At 35.0% G+C, this 22,997-nt stretch overlaps 1 protein-coding gene across 9 annotated transcripts in view; it reads right to left on the bottom strand.

Moving 5' to 3' along the window:
* GRB10 (growth factor receptor bound protein 10) overlaps positions 1-22,997 on the bottom strand; it is a 263,879-nt gene that overhangs the window by 30,204 nt on the left and 210,678 nt on the right. For 8 of the 9 annotated variants that reach the window (XM_031957203.1, XM_031957205.1, XM_031957204.1 and 5 more), the window contains one exon: positions 7,940-8,096. In XM_031957203.1, the coding sequence (XP_031813063.1) occupies positions 7,940-8,096 (157 nt within the window). Of the gene's footprint in view, positions 1-7,939; positions 8,097-8,922; positions 9,717-22,997 lie in introns of those variants that run through there. The other variant, XM_031957210.1, reaches the window with a different exon arrangement.

Below are 22,997 nucleotides of genomic sequence, written 5' to 3'. Positions count from 1 at the left end.
TTCTTCCATCCATTAACTGTTCTTGCCCCCAAAAAGAAATTAAAGAAACTAAACAATTTATTCTTTAATGGAAAGTAAAACTTCAGGTAATTTTATAAATATATTTATAAATATATATTTATGCATATCAATATATATGTTTATAATATAAAATCATATTGCCATGGAAAAGATAACGAATGTCAGTCCATAAAGGGTGAATTTTTCTGAAACACACACTCACACCCTCTGCAATGTGTCTATTTCCATAACATGGAAAGAAAAAAATACTCTTGTGTTTTCCTTTTTTTTTCTTTATTAATGAATTTAGAGATAGTGAATGTAAATGGTTTTAAGGCAAGGCTTTGAAATTAGAAAGACTTAGATTCAAGCTCAAATTCCGACTTTGGAAAAGCAACTTGACCTGTCCAAGACAACAAGATTGTAAATTGCAAAGGAGCTAGATCAATGAAAAAAAAAATGTTCAATGTGTAAAACCTCTGCACTATTAAAATCATCTGTCTGGCCTAAAATATGATCAATTTGTCTAAAAAATTGAAGGCTAAAATAATTGTTTTTAAAAATCATATGTAGAGGGGCAGCTAGGTGGCACAGAAGATACAGCACCAGCTCTGAAGTAAGGAGGACCTGAGTTCAAATGTGACCTCAGACACGTAATACTTCCTAGGTGTGTGACCTTGGGCAGGTCACTTAACTCCATTGTCTCAGGGGGAAAATCATATGTAGAGGTTTTGCAAGGGTAATGTTGAAAATTATCTATATAAGTTTTGAAAATTAAAAAAACTTTTTTAAAAAAGGTAAACATTTTAATAAAAAAAATCATGTGTATTATTCAAATCATTTTTACCATCATTTTTAAAGATGTTCAGTGACATGATATCAAACCAAGTATTTCTAACAAAATAGTTAGCAGTCTTAAAATTTTAATTAAAAAAATTTTTAATATTAAAAAAAGTTTTAAGTTGCTGGCATTAAAAAAAAGAGAAGTTGCCTCATGCACTACATAGAGATAAACCCCATAGATAGAGGGTTCTTATCATAAAGTAACTGTCATTTCTAGATATAAGGGTCAGCAGTAGAGTGACAGATTATTCATTAACAGAATGGTAGCCAGGCAAAGTTCCAATGACAAAATTAATGACAAAATGACACTTAACTGCAACACTTGGTCATGTGTGTGAACAAAACACCCTCCATCCCCAAACTAGAATTCAGTCAACATACCAAGCCCATCACAGAACAAACAGCTAGCTGTCAACATGTATTTAACAGCTGCTCAGAATTTTCCAAGATTGTAATAAATTTCGAATAAAGCAATCAGTAAGAGAACATACCCACCAAAGATAATGCTGACATTTGGCTAGGCTGCCTTCTTTTTTTTTTTAAAGGCTTTGGGGGAAGGGATACCTTCCAGATTTATAAATTACTTTTAAACTTTTATACTTGTTGGTACTTTCTTCATCTATTTAGGGTCCAAAATAGAGAGATATTCTACAAAGTTAATTTCACTCCATTTCCTGTTTGATAAAAATAAAAATAAATGGAAATATCTCAAGGGAATATGTTCTGACATTTTTTTGTTGTTTCAATTTAATTTATCAGGCCTGGATAGTTAGCAAGCCATTGGTATTTTGTGTTTGTATTTTTGTTTTGAAATTTGTAAATCAAATTCAATGAGTCAATAAACATTTATGAAATACCTTCTATTTATATGCCTTTTTTAATCCTCTAGAAATTTATAATATAATTGGGGAGAGAATATGAAAAACTACATACAAACAAGATATATAAAGGGCAGATTAATGATAATTAAAAGAGGGGAAGGAGTACTAGCATTAGGGGATTGGAAAAGTCTTCCTGTAGAAGATGGAATTTTAGTTGGAACTTGAAGGAAGCCAGGAGGCAAATGGCAAAGTAAATATCTTCTTATTCTCACATGTCTCAACTGTCTAGCTTGTGATCCTCTTGTCCATAACCACATCATGGACAGAAATTATACTCCCTTCTTTCCATGAAACACTTTATATAAGGGAGTGGCACTCACATCACTTCAGTAGGTTATTTAAGAGATATGCTTACCTAATAACTTTCATAGCTGACTACTTAATATAATGTAATTTACACCACAATGTGCCCTGATTAAATCAATCTTTAAGATACTTTTATGCTTAAGCAGTAGCCAAGCAGAGGGGGATGTCTTCCAAGCTCCTCTTCCTTAAAAAATGGGCATTGCTCATCTGTCCTTGCTATTCCTTTCCCTTGTTGAGCTATGTTCAGTTACAATACCTGTCAACATATTAACAGATCAGAACTTGGACACTGACTACTAGAATTTGCCCTTGCAGATCCAGCATTGAACTCAGCCATCTCACATAAAGCAAAAGATTCATAAATGCTAAGTGACTGATATTGATACTGGTTAAAGTATATTAAAAATATGTTTCCACTTTCTCTATATTATCTCTTATTCTCTCACCAGCCCAGGGAGATTAGTGTCACAATTAACAAATACTCTGGATTGTCATATCTAACATTTACATATTGCCTGAAAGCTTGCAAAGCATTTTTCATATATTAGTTCATTTGATCTTCACAACTTGGGGAAAGGGGGCTATTACATTTTAGAAATAAGAAAACAAGGCTTAATGAGGGAAACTGATTTGCTGGGAGTCACAGACTTATTGAATGACTCGAGGAAGAATTTGAATATATATCTTTCTGCTTCCAAATTTGGCACTCTACCCACTATGATGTGATGATTTCATGAGTATACTGAAATGTAGAGAAATTAAGTTACTTGCCTATGGTTATACCAACACTAAATGAAAGAAAGACAAGATCAGAACTTGAATCTCTCCTGATTCCAAGTCAAGCATTCTTTTTAACTAAACACTGTCCCTACTATTAGCTAAAAATAAAGGTTACTCTTTTGAGATTCCAATATTTCTACAATGAAATTAGAGAAAAATGGTTATAGTTTATGGCATATACAAGATCCTTGAAAATAATAGAACATATGCTGTTTACACATATGTACCTTAAGACCCAAAGATATCAATATTTTGAATTGTCAAGAAGCCATGGGGTTTGCATTTACACATATGCACCTTAATATTATGATTAATTGTCAAGAAGCTATGGGATTTGCATTTATACATAGGTACCTCAAGATCCAAAGGTATCAATATTATGAATTAATTATCAAGAGGCTATGGGGTCTGTATGCTTCTCCTCCAAAATATGTTAGCTAGATTTCGATTCTTCCTTTGATACTGTAACAAGTATGGATTTTTTCAAAATATAATAAATGTTTCTAGGCAAACCAAAGGAAGGGATTAATTCTGACATTTTGAACTGACTGTGCAAACTATGTAACCCTCTCTGACTTCTCACTAGCACTAGGGAAAGGTGGTAGAAAAATGGCCCTGAGGCAAGAGATTCCACCATCTTGAATGACAGCAGGGTTATCATCCCTTTCACCTCCCTAGCAGTCAGTGGAATACTGACTGCTGCCAATAATCCATTACCAGCATCCACAGCTGAGGACTGTGAGATGCTTCAGTCACTCACACATATGCCATGTTCTCAGAGTTAAATAAAGTCATTCACATCAAGTAATTGCTATCTTGGGAACTACCCCCGCCTTTTCTAAATCCATCATTCATTTTTTAAATGTGAAGAGTGTCTAATATTTTTAATATATATATATATATTTAAGCTGGAAAGAGCAATACTTCAGGATCCTAGATTTCTGAGTCTATATAGACAGATAATTGCTTTCAAAAATTTGTCTAGGAAATTCAATGATCATATGCAGATCAATTGAAGTCTTGTGCATGATCTATGGCTAAATGTTAACATCCTGCAATCTAATTGTTAATACTGAACTAAGCAAAGTATAATTAACAAAGGTAAAAAATTGTTGGGAACACATTTCAAGAAATTAAAAAGGAAAAAAAAATGACTGCACAAAGATATTCATAATTGCTTATTTGTAAAAATAATGGAAACAACAGAAATGGTCAAGGGTTCAAAAATGACTGAACAATTGTGACATATTAAAGAATGAAATACTATATCATAATTAATGACCACACAGGAAGAAAAAAATTTAAAAATACAATGGTGTGCATGTAGGTGTGTATATGTATAATGTACTGACTACAATGCTTTAAAAAACATTCTGCTACTCATAAGTCAATGCAAAATCATTCTCATATGAGAGGCAACCTGGCATTATAGACAGAATGTTAAGCTCAAGAGTCAGAAGATCAAGGTGAAAATCCTGGGCAAGTCACTTCACTTCACCTCAAACTCAATCTTCAAGTTTCAAATGAAAAACTTAGACTACCTAGTCTCTGGGCTCCATCCTAGCTTGAACTCTATGATCCTATAGGCTCATATAAGCTTAGTCAATAAAAGCATGGTGCATTTGCCTCAATGCAGATAACGTGTGTTCTTAACATTCAGTTCTGGGTTCACTTCATTCAAATTGATTTATTTGTTTTTATTCAATTGATACTTATTTAAAAAAATAAATCTATGTATATATGCATGTGTTATATGTGTATATATGTTTTTCTCTCCCCCATTAGAAGAGAAACTTTGAAAGTAGGGATTTCCTTTTCCTTTGTATTTGTGCCTAGTGCGCAGCAGACATACTGATTGATTATGGAAAAGTTATTTTATATATATATGTATATATATATATATATATATATATATATATATATATGATGAATGCCTCAATTCCATTATCTGTAAATTATGCTACTTACTACTACTTATTAAGAAAGAACTTTAAAGTACAACATAAGTGTGAATCCCACAATCAAAAAAGAAATTTAGGAGTTATTTATCAATTATTAAATGTATGCCAAAGTATGATTTTCATTGCATTGTGATGAATGTTCAGTGGGTTTTAATTTATATAAAATTTAAGTCCATTAAAGTATTTTAATGAATCATATAATATATATTCTAATTCAAAACAAATTATGTAAAGGCATCTGTGGTATGGCTTTATCTTCATTAATATGAAGATTGAAAAATTAAAATAAATATAAGTATACTTACTAGTTCTTTCCTAGAACACTATTCATTACAGAGCAGAGTTCAGCATGACAAGTCTCTCTTAGGTCCCATTCAAAAGGTCTTAGTGCTAGAAGACTGAAAGGACTTTGTTATAAGTCACTAAATCCTAAGGGAATGTTACAGCAAGAGTTCAATGAAAGAATGTTTTAAATTGGTGAACTCTTACTTAGAAATTTTGAATTTCAAGCAGAATAACATTTCTTACTAAATGTCATTTTTATATTAGACACTTCAAACAAACAAATAAATAAACAAAAGAATGGCTGGAGCTCAAACAAAAGGACAGACAGAAGAAATATGTTAATTTGAATGAAAGAACTGATATTTACTGATATTTCAATGTTTTCCTCAGAATGCTAACTCTGTTTCTGGCTGATATTAGTTGCTTCTTCAAGGGGACATCAAGAATGTGCTAAGTGGGCTTTAATAAAAACCCACAGGGAAAATGTAGCAGTGGTTGTTCTTTGTGAATAAGGCTTTAGAGATGAGAGTTGGAGGAGACAACATGATGAAGAATGTTCTGGAAATTTCTTTGTAAATCCATTACATGTGATTTCTAAATGTCATTTTTACTGTGCTTAAGTCTATTCAAAAATCTAAAAGTTGGCTTTTGCCAAAGGTCTACTCTTCCATCTTTTTTTCTTTAAATTTTCTTTATAACTGGCAATCATATCCTATAGAGTGTATGAGATTATTCTGTTCTTTTGTGTTATATTGTGAATAAGAAAACCAGAAAAAGCTTAGCTCATTCTGTTTGCAGCAATAAAACTTAAGTATGACAGCAGCAGTATGTTGGTATATATCCATGTGTATGTATATAGTCATTTTAATTTTCCCTCCTTAAGCTGAGTACTTTTGGAGTAAAATAAATGTAATAAGGATTCTTTTCTCTTCCAGCATACATGAAAGCTCATGTTAAATGAGTAATTATTTCCACAGTTCTGCTAACATTTAGTAAATAAACTGCATTGTAATCTAAATCACACTAAGATCTTTTTAGAGAGAAAAAAAATTATATAACCTCCTCACTTTTGCTCAATAATTTTGTCAACCTTATATTTTACACACACACAACATATATATATATATACATTGAATATACATATATATTCATGCAAACTCTAGAAAATTTTCAAGAAAACCAGTTTCATAGGACATTATTATTTACTCTAAAATATGTATATGGAGTTAAAATTTTAAATAGAATTTCAAGAGCATTGTTCAATATAGTTTGCTTCTACTTTATAGGACTTAAAGTTGATATTGTATGTACATGTGTATATATATTTATTTTGCCCTTTTCCCACCACTGTCAATTTCAAAGGTATTTGGGTACCAAGAAAAGCTTTTGATTGCCTTGTCAGCCTACTGGTTCTATTCATTCAGGGATGTCACAAACTGGAGTTTGACAGCACAATTAGTCTCCATGGAAGCTATTGTGATGTCACAATCATTGAATTGTGGCATCATTGAATGATTCTGGCAGAATAAGGATGTTAGTCACAAAGGAGAAAGCTTCTGTTTACATACAAATACCTTGGTAATCAGTAGTGATGGGAAAAAATACAGAAAGGATTCCTAATGCCATAATTTAACCAGTTTTAAAAGCATTATTCATTTGGAAATTTCACATGAATTAAAACACAGTTCTTTAAAATAATTAATATCATGTAACTTGAAATAATGGCATTTTAGTTAACTGTACACCATGAATTCAAAGATATAAATTCAGTGCATCAAACTAATCTATGAAAAAGACTGTTAATTTTTTAAAAAGTTAGAAGACAAACTCTTTTGCAGAGAAGGAAATCATGGTTAAAATAGTTATTCCAAACTTTCATGTCCTTTACATATTACTTTATCAAGTAAGAATTTAGGATTAAAATAATCAATCCCAGGTTTTTAAAATTAAATGTTTGGAAATCAGCTTTCTAGATTATAATTATTACTAAGCGATTACTATCATCTTTTGACTTATTGTTGTATATATTAGTCAGAAAGCTTACTTTAAATATTATAAAATATTAAAACATCTTTAAAAGCATTATAAAACAGTATAAATACCATACTTTTTTCTTTAAATAATGGCCTACACAGAGTTTATTTAAACAATTTATATGTATAAGCATATAAATATATACCACACAAAAACAGAGACCTATATAGGAGTGTTTTTGTATGTGTGTGTGTGTATGTATATATATATATATATATATATATATATATATGGATTATTAACTAGCTCTGAGTGATGACTTAAGAACTAGGTCTATATTAAATTGATTTATAATGTTCTTCAATTCCCAGTGGTTCTCCAGTTGCCTTCTTGCCAGCTGTAACAATGGCACTCTAATTTCAATTAGAATAGTTACCACTGCTGGTCTCTGAGCTGGTACAAGTCAAGTCACATTTCATTCTGCTTCCCTCCCCCATCCAACAAAGTCGAATCCCATCCCAGAGGTTGGCAAGGGAGTTTCTTTTCTTTCTTTTTTTTCCCTCTCTCTCTTTTTTATTCCCAGCTCGTTAGAAAATGAGATGAGTGGAATCATAGGCCAGAACTCTTTGGGGATCAACCTTAATCTGCCTAAGCAATTGTCTCAACCAATACATAGCAAGATTACAAAGAGCACCAAAGTGAAGAACAGTAGGAAAGATGGAGGCATGAAGAATCAATGAATCAGTTAATAAATAAACAGCAAAGTGGTTAGGGCAATTTGTAGGATTCATGGCAATTCTGTAACTGAAAGAAATATTCCTGATTTGGAAAACAAAATTCAATTTATCATACACAGGATATTCATAGGTGCCATTTGGAGAAACAGTGAGAGCCTGGACTGTTCCCTACCTAATCCTAGGTGAAGGTGATGCTCCACTAAGGTCCAGCTGTTGTCATCCACACAATGACTTTTGTAAACGAGCAGCTGGCAGAGGTCCCTGGCTGTCATGTCTGCTAGAATCTCCACCACTTTGCTTGTTCCATCTTCACTAAAGACTTTAACATCCTGCAACATATAAAGGATACACTTACAGATAAACAGCTTCATGTGTTAAAAATAGGAAAATCATACAACTCTTGTACACAGAAGAATTCTTGTCATTTTCAGCATCCTGGCATCCAACACAAGTAAACAAATATAATTTGCTTTAACATTTTCTATCCCCAACTCACCCTCCACCACCCCCCCCCCCCCCCCCCCCCCCCCCCCCCACTTCTCCCACCATAAAGAGGACAAAAGGTGACAATGTAATTTATCATCAAAACAACCAGGATGCCTCATGTGGCATAAAGCATGATCGAAACAGTACTTACTATGCTGCTTCTTGAGATGTCTGAGAAAGGGACAAAATTAAGCTGGAAACATAGTATCTGAATTTGAGTACTGGCAATTTGATTGTTAAAGCTAATGGCAAAACTAAATGTAACAGCTTTCTCCTCCCAATAGAAACTTTTGATTGATACACCTGGCCTGTATTTCCGGTTGTCAGTCCATCACATTTCTCCTCATTTCGCACATTCTCTTGGATTGAGGCAGAAGATGTGATAAAGCAATATCTATTACTGCATAGTTTTTAATGAAGAAAAGGATAGGAGAGCATATGAGCTACAAACAGCCTTTCATCCCAATCCCCTCCCCCCTCCCATAAAATTACAAAGAAGCCTCATTTCCCTTGAACTGTTAAAATGTACTAAATACTTGAAACATTGGCAAACTAAATTTTAAAGGGTCAAAATGTGCTTCCACTGATTTTAAAGACAACATGTGCTAGTAAGAAATGCTTTAGTAGATGCAACCTTTAGGGTAATCTGAGATGGAAAAAAAATCTTACCTCAACAGCATGCAAAAGACAGCAGTCAGAAGAACAAGATGGCATTTTTAAATATAGATTGCCTCTTAAAAGAGAGTTTGTTCTGTCTCTTCCAACTTCTGGCAGGCTAAGCTGCAGCCCACCAGGGTGTTTTGCTGGATCAACAGATTACTGTAGTCTACCTGTCCCCTAGTCCCTCCTAACCCCTCCTGAGGGTACTCTTTCTGGGTTTACAGGAAAACCCTCCCAGCAGCTCCACTCAAAGGGTTACTCACATACAATCTTTTAGGTAGTGAATCAAACCACACTCTAAAGACCAATCACATCCTTCCTTGGAACTGATGTAATCATTTCCCCACACACTATCAGACCTCCAATTTACTCCCCCCACTCCCAGTAATAACAATTATTATTTTTTAAACCAACAAACAAGGAAATGTTTGTTTTATGACCACCCACTGCATGATAAGTGTACTGTAACATTAGAAAGTTCAAAGAAAAGAAATCATAAATTTCTGAGCCAAAAGCATGTGTGTTCTCTGAATTTGGATTTTGTTTGCCAAATCTCTTCATAATCCTTAAGCTCTGAAGCCAATGTCATCCACAGGCATGCAACTGAAACACTTGAACTTTTACTCAAACCTGTTTCTGTGACCTTTTCCCAAGAAGCCATCACTACCATTACCAATCTTTTTTTCTACTGCTTTGGCCAAGAGTATATACTTTGTCTTAACTTTTATTTCAAGTGAAATTGATCTGGCAAGTTGAGTTAAAAGATAATATCATTAACTCCCTCCCAAGTCACAGCAAAAAAGAAAGAAGAAAGGACTAAAAAAAGAAAGAAAATTAAAGAGAGAGAAGATAAGGAAAAGCAGGAAAGGGAGAAACAGAAAGAAAAAAAAAGGAAGGAGGGGAGGGGAAGAGGAGGAAGGAAGGAAGGAAGGAAGGAAGGAAGGAAGGAAGGAAGGAAGGAAGGAAGGAAGGAAGGAAGGAAGGAAGGAAGGAAGGAAAAAAAAAGAGAAAGATTCATGCTGGTCCAGTGATCCTAAAAACAGCCTATTACCAAACAATGAAATCTGCTCCATGTTTAATCTTTTTCACATCTATGTGCAAAATTCAAGCCCAGATAGGGAGGAGTTAACTCTTAATCCAGTGAAAATGACTCAAACCTATGTATTCAGGAACTTGCTTCAGCTGACAGAAGGGATGAGCCAACTCTTTCAGAAGTGGCTGTGACGGGAGGAGGAACTGTGGTTGCTGGAGCTTTCTGAAAGGTATGCATTCTGTACAATGTTACAGCTGCACACCCAGCCTCCTGTTCCCATTTAATCAACTCACAGAGATCTCAGCAGGGTGGAATTTGGACTGATGGGTTTTTCCTTCACCCACTTTTTTTTTTTTTTTTAACATAACCCAACACACAAAACCTCTCCAGAAATCTATTTGCTATAATTAGCATGGTTCATTCTCCAAAAGCATAATGTATACTCTAAGCTGACTATTTAAGTAAAATTGTTTTGTTTTTTTTTTTGCAGAATTTTATAATAATGAAAAGATCTTTGAATCCAGGAAAAAGTTGGCATCCAGACAACAAACAGAATGGCAGGTGCTGTTGTAGCATAGAAACACAGTCTCAAAAATCAGAAAAAAAAAATTCAAAAAAAAGAATAAAGTTAAATTTTTCATTCAAGTTGCTACACTTGGTATTTGGTAAGAATCCAATTTCAATTTTCTACTGGATGTACCCTGAATGCTTTTTTTTTTTTTTTTAAATCGATGAAGTTTGTTTTCCTAGCCATTTCTTTCGTCAAATTTCAACAATATTCCAGGATAATTCTATTGCCCAGCTGATAACTAAACTCTGATCCCAAATTCAGTTTTCATGTTCCCTTCAAAAATTAACTACCACAATATAAACAGGATTTTTCTTTACTCTATTAGACATAAAATTTCCCTCTTACTTTTGTATTACTCTTCACTTATCCATTCCCCCTCTCAAGATGTCTACGTACAGAGTATTAAAGATTTTAATGATTATATTCCTTACTCAATTTCTGCTTAAACACTTGTTCAGATCCATAATTGGAGATTGTGCTGTTGAAGAATAGGAACAAGAGAAGTTGTGGTAGGCCTGGGAAAAAAATTAAGACCCCAAATTCTACTGTAAGGTTAAAAGCTCAAAACCAGTTCTATAAGTTCTGCCCTACCCCCGTTTCCCACAACTAACTATAAAAGGACAATACTATGGTCCTTAAAACCCTAGCTTTTGCACACAATTATTGATTGAAGTAAAGAAAGATTGTCCTGGTGAACTGAGGAGAGCCCAGTATGTGGCAACAAAGAATATGACTTCTTCAAAACTCCCCTTTGCTACTTACTTCCCTCTGGAATTTAGGGTAAATAATTTAACTTTTCTGGACCTCAATTTCATTATTTGTGATTGGAGGGAGTTGGACTCCTAAATACTCTTCCAGAAGTAAATCCTGTGAACATCAAGGTTTTTCCCATTTACAAACAGAAACAAATTACTGTAGCTTATTAATCCTTAGTTACAAAAAGAAAATACAATAGAACCCTTTCATTGTGGCCAGCTCACAAATTTGATAAATACTGCCCTAATAATGTATCATCCATCAGTTCAGATATCACCATCATTCTCAACAAATTATATATTTTCTGAGTACCAATCATAACCAGTATAAAGATGGATGTGATCTTTGCACCTCACAAGTGTCCAATCTAGTTATTTCATAGGACATAGATAGCATTTTGTGATAAACGTGTATAAATTTAATGCCAAGGTGTATTACAAATTAAGATGAGAAAAGCTTTTCCCCAATAGATAAGTAGTCAAAACACATGAGCATATAGTTTTCAAAAGAATTACAAAGTGCTGACAGTTATTGGAAGTCTTGAAAAAAAATGTTCCAAATCATTAAATATAATTGAAATGCAAATAAAAGCAACTAAGAGGTTTTCATCTCATAACCAGAAAACTGACAAAATATGGAAATAATTATGAAGGGGTTGTGAGAAAGTAAGTGCACTAATACCTACTGGTGAAGCCATGAATTTGACTGTTATGTAAAACAATTGGGGATTATCCAGGAAACACAACTAAATTGTTCATACTCTAGGAAAACATGCACCTCAATTAACATACTAAAAAGGGAGACTATATGTCAAAATATTCAGGGTAGCAAGAAATGGAAACAAAGTGAATATCCCTGCCCATAAGGGAAGGGATGAATGGTTTAATAATGTGCAATTAAGAAATGAACGTAAAAGAAATGAACATAAGAAATTCAGAAGCATGGGAAAGATGACAGAGTAAAATAAATAGAACCAAGACAAAAATACAACCAAGGGTACAATAATATAAATAAAAAGCAAATGCTAAAAGCAGAACTATGATTAACTATAATGACCAATCTATTATAAAAACCAACTATAATGACTCAAGAATTTCCCTCCTCTTGGCAGAAAAGTGCCATTAACTATAATGTCAGACGTAGTCATGGTAGTGGATGTTTTTGCTTGACTGTTTTTCCTCTAAGAAGAGAGGGTTCAATGCTCTGTATATCTATGGGCAGTGAGGTGAGGAGGGGAGGTCAGGTCATGTACAGGAATGACTATGACAGAAAAAAATCATCAGTGCCACTTGTTTAGAAGGCACAAAAGAACATTGAAACTGGTGGCAGAAAATCAGTGTTATTATTGACTTGTGAGAAGAGGAATTGTACCTTTTGAATTAAAGGATTGATAATAAGACAATTGGAACTAGACGAGGGGGGGGGGAATTTACAATAGTTTTAATCAGTAGTTAACCAGCTGCTAAATGCCAGCCAGAATACACATATGACCTCTCAATTTAGCTGGTGTCCTGATTTCGATTCACTAAGAAATAAGGGCCAGCATCTTGACCTGAATCCTATATTGAGAGAGAATTAGTGTTGAGAACACAAAAGCCTCCAGGTGGAGCCTTCATGTTTCCCTCATATTGTGAAAAGAATGATTTTTCAATAGTATATAGCCTGGCTCTGAGGAATGTATTCACCACTGTTAATGAGTCTTCAACTTTGATAAATTAAGCAATTTTTGGTCTGTTCAAGATGAAAAGAAAACAATACTAGCTCTGTATATACTGTGTGTGTATGGGGTGGGAGGGAAAGGGGGAAGAGAGACAGAGATGGAAACAGAGAGGTAGAAAAAGACAGAAAAGGGATAGGGAGAAAGAGAGAGAAAAAAAACACACAAGGACATCTACTTAGACTACTTACATTTTTTATTTGCCTTTTAAGGTAAATATCAAAGCTGACTCCCAAAACATCAAAGGCAAAAGCTGTCTTTGACCTATTTGGATCCCTAGCCCCCTTACACCACAGTAACAGCCATTCAAGTAAATGCTTCTTTAATTCAACAAGTATTTATTAATAAGCAAAGCACTCGTGGATTCTAGAAAAATAAAAAATGAAAAAACAATGACAGTCCTTGCCCATCAAAAGCATGTTCCACAAATAGGAAAATTCTCAGAATTGGCAAAAACGAACTGAAGATCAGGACAAATTAACTTCCAATTAGTGTGAGGTGAGCAGAGCCTGGGGGAAAAATAGGGTTAAAGTGACTTGTCCAGAGTTACATAGCTAGTTGGTGTCTGAGGCTGGATTTGAATTCAGATTTTCCTGACTTCAGGACCTGAATTCTACCCACGGCACCACCTAGGTGACAGGAGGACTTAGCAACTGGTCTACTACTGAATGAATGTTAGGGAGCTGAGTTTTAGAAAAATAGAGGTAGACTTTCAACACTTATCACTATATACATTGATGTGAAAATATCAATTCTGGTAAAGTCCAGATTTATCTGCATTATAAGGGGGAGGGAAGAAGCAAGCCCCCCAAATCCTCAGAGTTGCCAATTTCTTTTTCACCAGTTAGAACAAAATGAACTTTTAAGAAAAATATCTATGATCAAAACACAAAACCAAATAAAAATTTAAAACCTCACAACAATAAAACAAAAAAGGCAGATAACGCCAAGTACATGGAAGGTCATTCTATTCAGCTTGGCTGGGGGTAAGAATGCTTGGCTACCTCAGAATGTCTGAGTATTGTAGTTTGCCATAAAAGCACTCAAGTGATAAGGGAATGAATGTACCATTGTTCGGGGGTTTCCTGTTATTAGTTCTTCCTTTATACAAGCACATATTTTCTGATTTAGTAGAGAGAATTCATGAACAATGACAGCCGAAAGAATAAATGTCACTATACTAGGGAGATTTTCTCTTTTTCCACATTTTAACAGCTCTGTGACACTCTCCTTTACCCCTCACTCAAAAGTAGTATCACACAGATGTGAAGCATCAGTACTTCCACTCGGGCTGCATTCCCATACTAAGTTACTAGATTTGAGTACAATTCTCTAAATGAACTTAAACTAGTGTTTTATACAATATTCAAGAAATGCACTGTTGAATTTCTATATACTGCATACTTCTCTGCTAGGGTTACCAACTTTAGACAAGTTTTGAATCTAAATTTGAAAAAAAAAAACTATTTTACTTTAAAGTGGGGGTTTCCAAAGGCTCAGTGGTAATCACATTACAAAAATAGAAAATAAGACACTTCCAGGCCTTTGCTCTTCGTGGAATTATGTCTAACAGCAAACCAGTCTCCTATATTCCTACTCTTGTATTTCTCAGATCTGCGACTGAAAACCAACAACATAGGTCAATTCTTTAGTGTCTTCAGTTGTAAGGTGTATGAAGATACACATTTTTAAAACTAAGTAGGAGTTACTGTCTTTTGTTGCAAGAGCTATTCTCTGTATATGTTTATACAGCTGTTTAATGAACTTAAGGCCCAATGACATGGGAGATTCTCATCATAGTTAGCTGAAAGAAATCTGCTGTTAGAAAAAATTATATGCTTGATCTAGATACCAGAATTTGAGTATTAGCTCATCTAGGCTGAACTAGTTGTGTAACCTTGGAAAACTCGATTAATACTTTATAATTTCTTCATCCACAAATTGAGAGGATTAAACTAGATTTATTTCAAATTATTTGGAATGGAGAGCAATCACACAGTGATATCTAATATCCCTTATTTTTCTCCCTACTTTGACATTCAAAAAGAACAATATGAAGGATCATTATTTGCTGGATGATGCAGGATAGAAAAGATAAGAAAAATGATTTTATTACCTAGGATAGTACCACATAGCTGAAAGATAGCTGTATGCAATATGAAGATCTTGGTGTAAATACTGACTGCTACTCTAGGCAGGCAGCATGGAGAATAGAGCATGAAGTCTAGAATCAATTCATTTTTATGAGTTCAAGTCCAGCTTCAAACACTTACAAACTGTATGACTGGACAAGTCACTTCACCCTATTTGCCTCAGTTTCCTCACCTGTAAAATGAGTTGGAGAAGGACATGGCAAAACGGACCAGTTTTTTTGCCAAGAAAACACAAAATGGGATCAAGAAGAATCCGACACAACTAAAATGATTTAACTTTGAACCCCCTTTATTAGTTTTGTGATCCTGAGCAAGTAATTTCCCCTCCTTTGCAAAATAAGGAAGTTGGAGAAGATGATCTCAACAAATTCCAAACTCTTGGTTTCCTCCAAGGATAGGGTCCTTGTTTCTATAAATTGTTTGCACTTAAACTACAATTAATTCAACCCAAAATGGGGTTTGTTTGATATAAATATTAATCCAAAAACATTTAAGTATATATTTTATGGCTTGAGCAAGATGCTAGAAGGAATTGTTTAATTTGACTACACTTCTCCCTCAAGTGTGGGAAGCAGTCACTCACTCCATTTCCTAGAATCTCTGCCTTCTTTCAAAGGTCTATTCAGATATCATCTCCCATATTCTCCCCCTGAACTTTCCAGCTTCTAGTGCCTCCCACCTGAAATTTTGATGTTTAGTCCTTTCAGTAGTGTCTAACTCTTTATGACCTCATTTGAGGTTTTCTTGGCAAAGATACTGAAGTAGTTTGTTATTATTTCCCTCTCCAGTTCATTTTACAGGTGAGGAAATGTAGACAAATGGGGAAGTGACTTGCTTGACTTGCTTGGGGTCACACATCTATTAAGTGTCTGTGGCTGGATTTGAACTCATAAAGATGAGTCTGCCTAATTCTAGCCCCAGTGCTCTAACCACACTGTCAATTAGCTGCACACATGAAATTATTTTGTATTTTAAAAAATATTCTCTACTTGTATTTGGTCACATCTCAAAAATATCAAATATGAAATTTCAAAATATATCAAATATAAAAATATCAAGGTTTTACTTAAATTGAATAAATTTCTTGATAGCCATGTAAAAGTATCCATTTTCAAAGTAGGCTATGACACCAAGAATCCCGCTTCTCTATGTCTATCCATCTACTTTCCCCTTCATGTAAATAAACATATGGTACCTACCAAGTAAATGCCATTGACTTCTGATAATGAGATAAATGAGATTTCCCTTTCCTTCTCCCATAATTAGGTACTATAAGGGCCTAGTAAACATCACTGGAAAAATGAAGGCCTAAAGTGAAGGATATCAGTATGAAGACTACTTTAAAAATGACATTATTAAGATATTATACAAGGTTTGATGTAGTGACCTTTCTCCCTTCTTCCTCTGTTGCCACAGGGTCAGTGTTGGCACTTGAAACTGGATGGAGTAGATTGGGATAGGCAGAAATGATAGAGTGATTATGGAAGAAGAGACAGCCTGCTCTGGAAAACCTCAAATGGCTGCAGAAAAGGTTCTGCACCAGACGGGGAAGAGTACATGTCAGCCATAGAAGAGAGAATATTAATATTGCAAGAGACAAGCTGAATGCTCCTCTTGGCCACATTCAATATTGCTGAATAGGATGACCTGGTAAAAATCACAAAGAAGAAGTGACTCAGCAGGGTTAAGTGACAAGAGCTAGGATGTGAAAAAGACTACAGCAGACTAGAATAAAGGTCTACCTTTAAAAAGTTGGAATTTAATAGGGAATAATAAGCATACAGTGCAGTCTTTTATAGAAATTAATTGCACAAGCACAGGATGGAAGAAAGACAATTGTTCTGAGAAGATCTGGAGATTTTTGTGGATTGAAAGCTCAAAGAGTCAACAATGAGACATAATTGTGACAGAAAACATATGAATGTCAGTATATCCATTTTCAAAATGAGACATAACACAAAGGCTCCAATCTCTGACTAAAGATTCGACAGTGTGTGAGTGTGGAAGGAAGAAGAAAAAGGGGAGAGAGACAGAGAATGAAAACTAATATGAACATAAAGAAAGCATAAATTACGCAGTATTCTGGAAATGATAGCTTTGTTGGAGTCTGTCCTTGTCATATCATATCCAGAATACTGAATTTGTAAAGTTCTGGGACCCATATTTTAAGAAGGAAAGTGCTCAAGTATGTCCAAAAGTGCAATCAGGTTAATGAGGAAAGTGGACCATATGTCACAAATGAAGGAGTTGAAAGAATCTGAATCAGCAAAAGAAAGGTATATTCAGAAAGAAGATGTATGCAGTAACTATCTCAAAATATTTAAAGGGTTTTTATCAAGAAGAGGTCTTAGACTAGTCTTGCTTACCCAGAAAGGGTAGAACTAGTAGCAATGTATATAAAAAAAAGCTACAGTAAGGGAGAATTTAATTTAAGATAAGGAAAAAACTCCATTGTTATAGAGATGATAGGACTGGAATGAGCTGCCTTAGGTGGTAGTGAGTTCCCTTTCAACTGAAAATCTTCGAGGTAGGGAATGTAGGAGGGGCATGGAGAGGAGGAAAGAAACAAGTTATATAACTACTTCTCAGGGATGTATCCAAAAAGAAAAAAGAAAAAAAGTACTCAGAAATGTGAACAGGGAGGAGAACACTTCAAAATATAATATTCTTGAACTTTACAATCTAGATATCTATCTATAGATAGAGAGAACTATATCTATATTCTTCATTATTAAGAGGTCTCCATTAAAGCTGTCCCAGAAATAAATTGCAAGCTAATATATACTCCTTGAAGGCAATCGATAAATCTACAAATACATCGAAGGCCTACTATGTGTGCCAAGAACTGGCGATATAAATACAAAGAATGAAATGATTGCCTATTCACCATGACAGGAATGTAGTTGCCAAAAAGCCACCATATTCCTTGTGGTAGCAGTAATACTGGAGTAGTTCACAGAATATTATGTTGAAGGGGTTATGTGTAGAGGGGCTCCTCTATTCTAATCTACCCTTAGTTTAAAGTGAGAAAATTGAGGCCCACAGAAATGAAATGAGATAATAAGAGAGCCAAGAACAGAATCCACATCTTTCTACTCCCAATTCTAATGTTCTTCATAATGAACAACAATACAGAAAAACAAACCAAGGACTTACTACAAATGTCATGCTAAGGATATAAAGTCAAAAAAACAAATTGTTCCTGTCCTCAAGGAACTTTTTAAACTATCTATTGAGTGTGGTCAATAACATAGGTACAAAACATGTTTTATATACACTTATCATATGTTATCATTCACAAGTATCTTATCCTTTATTAATTTTTTTGAGCAATGGTTTTCTTAAAATTTACATAAGATCTAGGCATTCCTGCTGTGCTTTTGAAATTTAAGGGTGTAGACTGCTTAAGTTAAATCAACAAAGTCACATAATCTTTAGATATTATTTTTAAAGTAACATGAGTTACTTTAAAATCTTCTGGCTTTAAGTAGAAAAGCAAAGGGTAATTTACCTCTCATAGATCTTTGGAGAAGAGTGAAATTTATGGCCAAACAACTGGAGAACATTATAAAATGCAAAATGGACAATCTAACTACATTAAATTTAAAAAGTTTTGCATAAACAAAACAAAGGCAGCCAAGATTAGAAGGGAAACAGAAAGATGGGACACACTTTTTAGAACCACTGTTTCTGATCAATTTTCCAAAATAAAGAAAACTTGAGTCAAATTTGTAAAAATACAAGTCATGTCTCCATTGATAAATGGTCAAAGGATATGAACAGACAATTTTCAGATGAATCTATAGTTACATTAAAAAATTCTCTATATCACTATTGATTAGAGAAATGCAAATTAAAACAACTCTAAGGTTGTTTAGTCACACCTATCAGATTGACTAAGATGAAAGGAAAAGATCATGATGAATGTTGGAGGGAATGTGTGCAAACTGAGACCCTAATTAATTGCTGGTGGAGTTGTGAGCTGAAGAGCAATTTGGAATTATGCCCAAAGAGCTATCAAACTATAATATACCCTTTAATTCAACAATTTTACCACTGGGTCTGTATCACAAAGAGATCCTAAAAAAGGGGAAAGGATCCACTTGTGCAAAAATGTTTGTAGCAGCTTTTTTTTTTGTGATGGCAAGGAATTGGAAAATGTATGCATGTCCATCAAATGGGGAATGGCTGAATAAGTTAAGGTATATGGAGGTACTAGATTATTAGTCTTCTATAAAAAAAAATGATGATCAAGCTAATTGCAGAAAAGTCTAAAAAGATTTATATGAATTGATGCTGAGTGAAGTGAGCAAAATAACACTGAATTCAGTAACAGCACAATTATGGGATGATCAGCTATGAAAGATTTGATTCTTCTGAGCAATAAACTGATCTAAGACAATTCTAATAGACTGAGGATAGAAAATGCTATCTGCATCTAGAGAGAGAACTATATGTGGATTGAAGCATAATATTTTCACCTTTTTTTGAGGCTTGCTTTTTCTTTTTCATGGTTTTTCCCTTTTATTCTGATTTTTCTCTCAGAAAATGACTAATTCAGAAATGTGTTTAAAATGATCGTATATCTATAATCTATATAAGATAGCTTATTATCTTGGGAAGGGAGGACATGACAAAGGGAGGGAGAGAAATACAAATAGATACAAATACAGAAATACAAAATCTTACAAAAATGAATGTTGAAAATTCTTTACCTGTAACTGGAAAAATAAAATGCCACTGAATTAAAAAAGCAATATCTACTATCTTTATTTAAAAAATAACTATATAAACATGATTAGATAGAGAAATAGTTCTTTTAAAAAATAGAGGAAGTTCCAGAAATAGCAGTAAGAGAATAGTTCTGTAAATCAATACTTATTTCCACACAGAATGTAATCAGAATTAAAGTATCCAAGAAGACTTAATGTCTCTATCTTTTAAAATTCCAATCTTAAGTGTAGAGCTAAACACACTAATTTTCCAATAGAACAAAAAAAAAAACAACAAACAAACAAACAAACAAACAACAACAATAACAAAAAAACCCAAACCCTTCCACTTTCTATTATATAGATATAATCTATTACAACTCAACTAGGTAGAGGGTGAGAAAGGTGGAGGGAATGGATAGATGGAGGTAAAAGCAGAAGGGTTTTTTTTATGACTGAGATTTTATGATTTTACATTAAAAAACAACAAAAAATCCCCTATGATTTTATATAAAAAAACCCAAAATTCAAAAAATGCCAGTCTAATAGGTGAGGGTTACAACAAAGTTTATTCAAAGAAAGGGCCATCTTGGAAGAACGCTGTTCTGAGATGGCTGGAGCCTTCCTGACAAAACTCATGGAAGTTGTTCTCACCTATTTCATTTTGGGATTCATGAGACCCAGAGTTCCACTTTCAAAAACCAATAATAACCACAGAACCCATTAAAAATATTTCAGCTTGTTAGTTGCTGGGCATAAGGATGTGGGGGAAGGGGAGGAAAGAGATTACCCTTCAAAAGATTAGGACCATATGTAGGGTATCTGAAACAGGGCTCCTTTCGGTTTAAAAATTATTCCTTTTGGGCCAAAACACTGGAATTATCTTGGGAGGTGATGACATATTAGCCTACATAAAATGTTGAAAGTACTGAGCAAAAAAATATGTGAATGCTACAGGAGTGCCATGGAAAAAACAGAAATGTTGCTGCCATGCTCTTTACCACAACACTAATTTCAAGAGTTTTACAGCATGACAGAAATTGGCAGTTCTGGGCGATGGCAGTAATCTGTTAGCCTTTAGGAGGATGAAGCAGCTCAGTGAGGCATTTCGCTCCAGAGTGAAATGTGCAACATTTGCCTCTGCTGCAGATACTTTGCCCCACCAAGTTCTCACCCCAACTAAGAAAGCTATCATTACCATATCAAGCTCTCCAGTTGGAAGTCTTCCTGAAGTAACCCTAGGAAACAACTTTTGGCCCACCTCAGCTGCTGCCGGGTCCTGCCACCTCTCGGCACAGATGCCATCCTGATCTATAACAGAAGAACTCAATTTGTGGCCTGGAAGGCAGGGCACTACTTTCCTACCACTTTCCAGCATAAAAGTTTTGCTTTAAAAAATCCCAAAACACGCCCTTTGTTTCCTGACCCATCCTAGTATACAGTAACAGACACGTTCTATCCTCCATGTCCTCAGGGGTGACCCAAGTCGGGAATATTCTTCCCTCTTACTCCCTCCCTCGGCATTCTTCTTTCTCACTCATCGTGGCTGGAACCTTGCCCTGGGTTTCTCTGAGTAAGGATGGCCAAGCATTCAAGTTCAGGCATGTGGTTGGAAATTACAGTACTGTTTGATTCAATTTCCATCGACTGTGACATTTGTTTAAAGTAAATGCAGGCGCACACCGCCCGGGTTCTTTTCCCCATCATGATCATTTGCACATTTGCAAACACTTAGACTTCTCAAGATGTCATCCTCCTGAACAGTCTCATTTAATATTCTGTGACAGAGGAGGCATCTGACAGGACGATGCAGTTTGGGAGGCTGTTCAGTACCCAAGGAAAAACGAGTAAGAAAAAACTCTGAAGGGTATTCTGAAAACCTTCATCAGATCTCCTTCTCGCCCCATCACATGCTATAACAAGGGCACATTCAGGAAAGCCAAAGGGCAATAAATTGAGAACATAAAAGGAATGATGCTTTTGTGCAGCACATGGTCACTTTGTGGGATTCACTGCCATTCCTGCAGGGGAAGGACAATTAATTCCCATCCCTATTGCTGCAACTATGCAAACTTGGCCGAGGGTTAACAATCGTATGCTCCAAATGTCCAGCGGGTGCCTTTACAAATTAATAAATAAACAGCTAGCTTGAATGTTGGGAAAGAATTTAAACTGATCCTGCTCTTGCCCTCCTACAAAAGTCAGCTGGAGTCTTCAAGACAAGAGATGGACGACCGTGTTTCAGAAATATCAAGCATTCGTCACTGTCTGCAAACTTACTCTAGCTGTCTCAGATGATAGTACCCAGTAGTCAACAGCCATGGGACCATGCCACGGGTGTGAGCATGGCCACAAATTAAGAATAAGGGGGTGGTGGGTGAGCTCTTGGGGCTGGAATGTACAAACATTTCTGAAAGGATATTTGAACCTTTGATTGTCCGTCTGAGACCATGAGATCAGAATACGCAAGGTCAGAAATACTGGGGGCATGGCTCCGGCTACTACACAATCGCAAAACGATTTTGAACCTATCTAGTCTCAGGCACAATTTCTTCCTTCTACTCCCAATTCTTTACTGCTGAAACTTCTGAAATTTCTTTTAACCAAAGCTACTGTCCCCTTCAGACTGAGGGTGGAGAGCAGGAGAGGGGCTGGTAAGAGTAAAAGGTGTGGGCAGGTCCCATCAGGAAAGTGGGAATGGAACCTTCTATTGTCCTGGTAATACTTTAAAAAGTCATATTCTAGACCAAGGTTCATGTCAATAAGCAACAACTGAGGGTGGGCCTACTATGTAGCAGGGACTGAGTGAGATGCTGGCTTCTGATGCCTGGGTAGTTTTCCATGAGTTCCCACAAATTATCTAGTTGGGTTTTTTCCTCACACAAAAATAAACACAAGAAGCAGACAATGAAAAAAATATCAAATACCCCCACCACTAAAAACCGCATCCATGTTTACAAACCTTGGGAGACTATCTAAAGAGATTATTGTTGTTCAATCATGTATCCCATTTGGTGTTTTATCCAACTATTTCTAAAGAGGGAGGGGATAAAAAAAGTTGTATGAAATTGTGGAACTATGGAGAAATCCATAAATATTCCCTAAAAATCACTAAGATGCAAAATATCATAAGCTTGGATAA

The sequence above is a fragment of the Sarcophilus harrisii genome, chromosome 1, assembly GCF_902635505.1.
Source record: "Sarcophilus harrisii chromosome 1, mSarHar1.11, whole genome shotgun sequence".
NCBI classification, from domain to species: Eukaryota; Metazoa; Chordata; class Mammalia; order Dasyuromorphia; family Dasyuridae; genus Sarcophilus; species Sarcophilus harrisii.
Note: the sequence above shows the minus strand (reverse complement) of the source record. Positions and strands in the feature narration are given on the sequence as shown.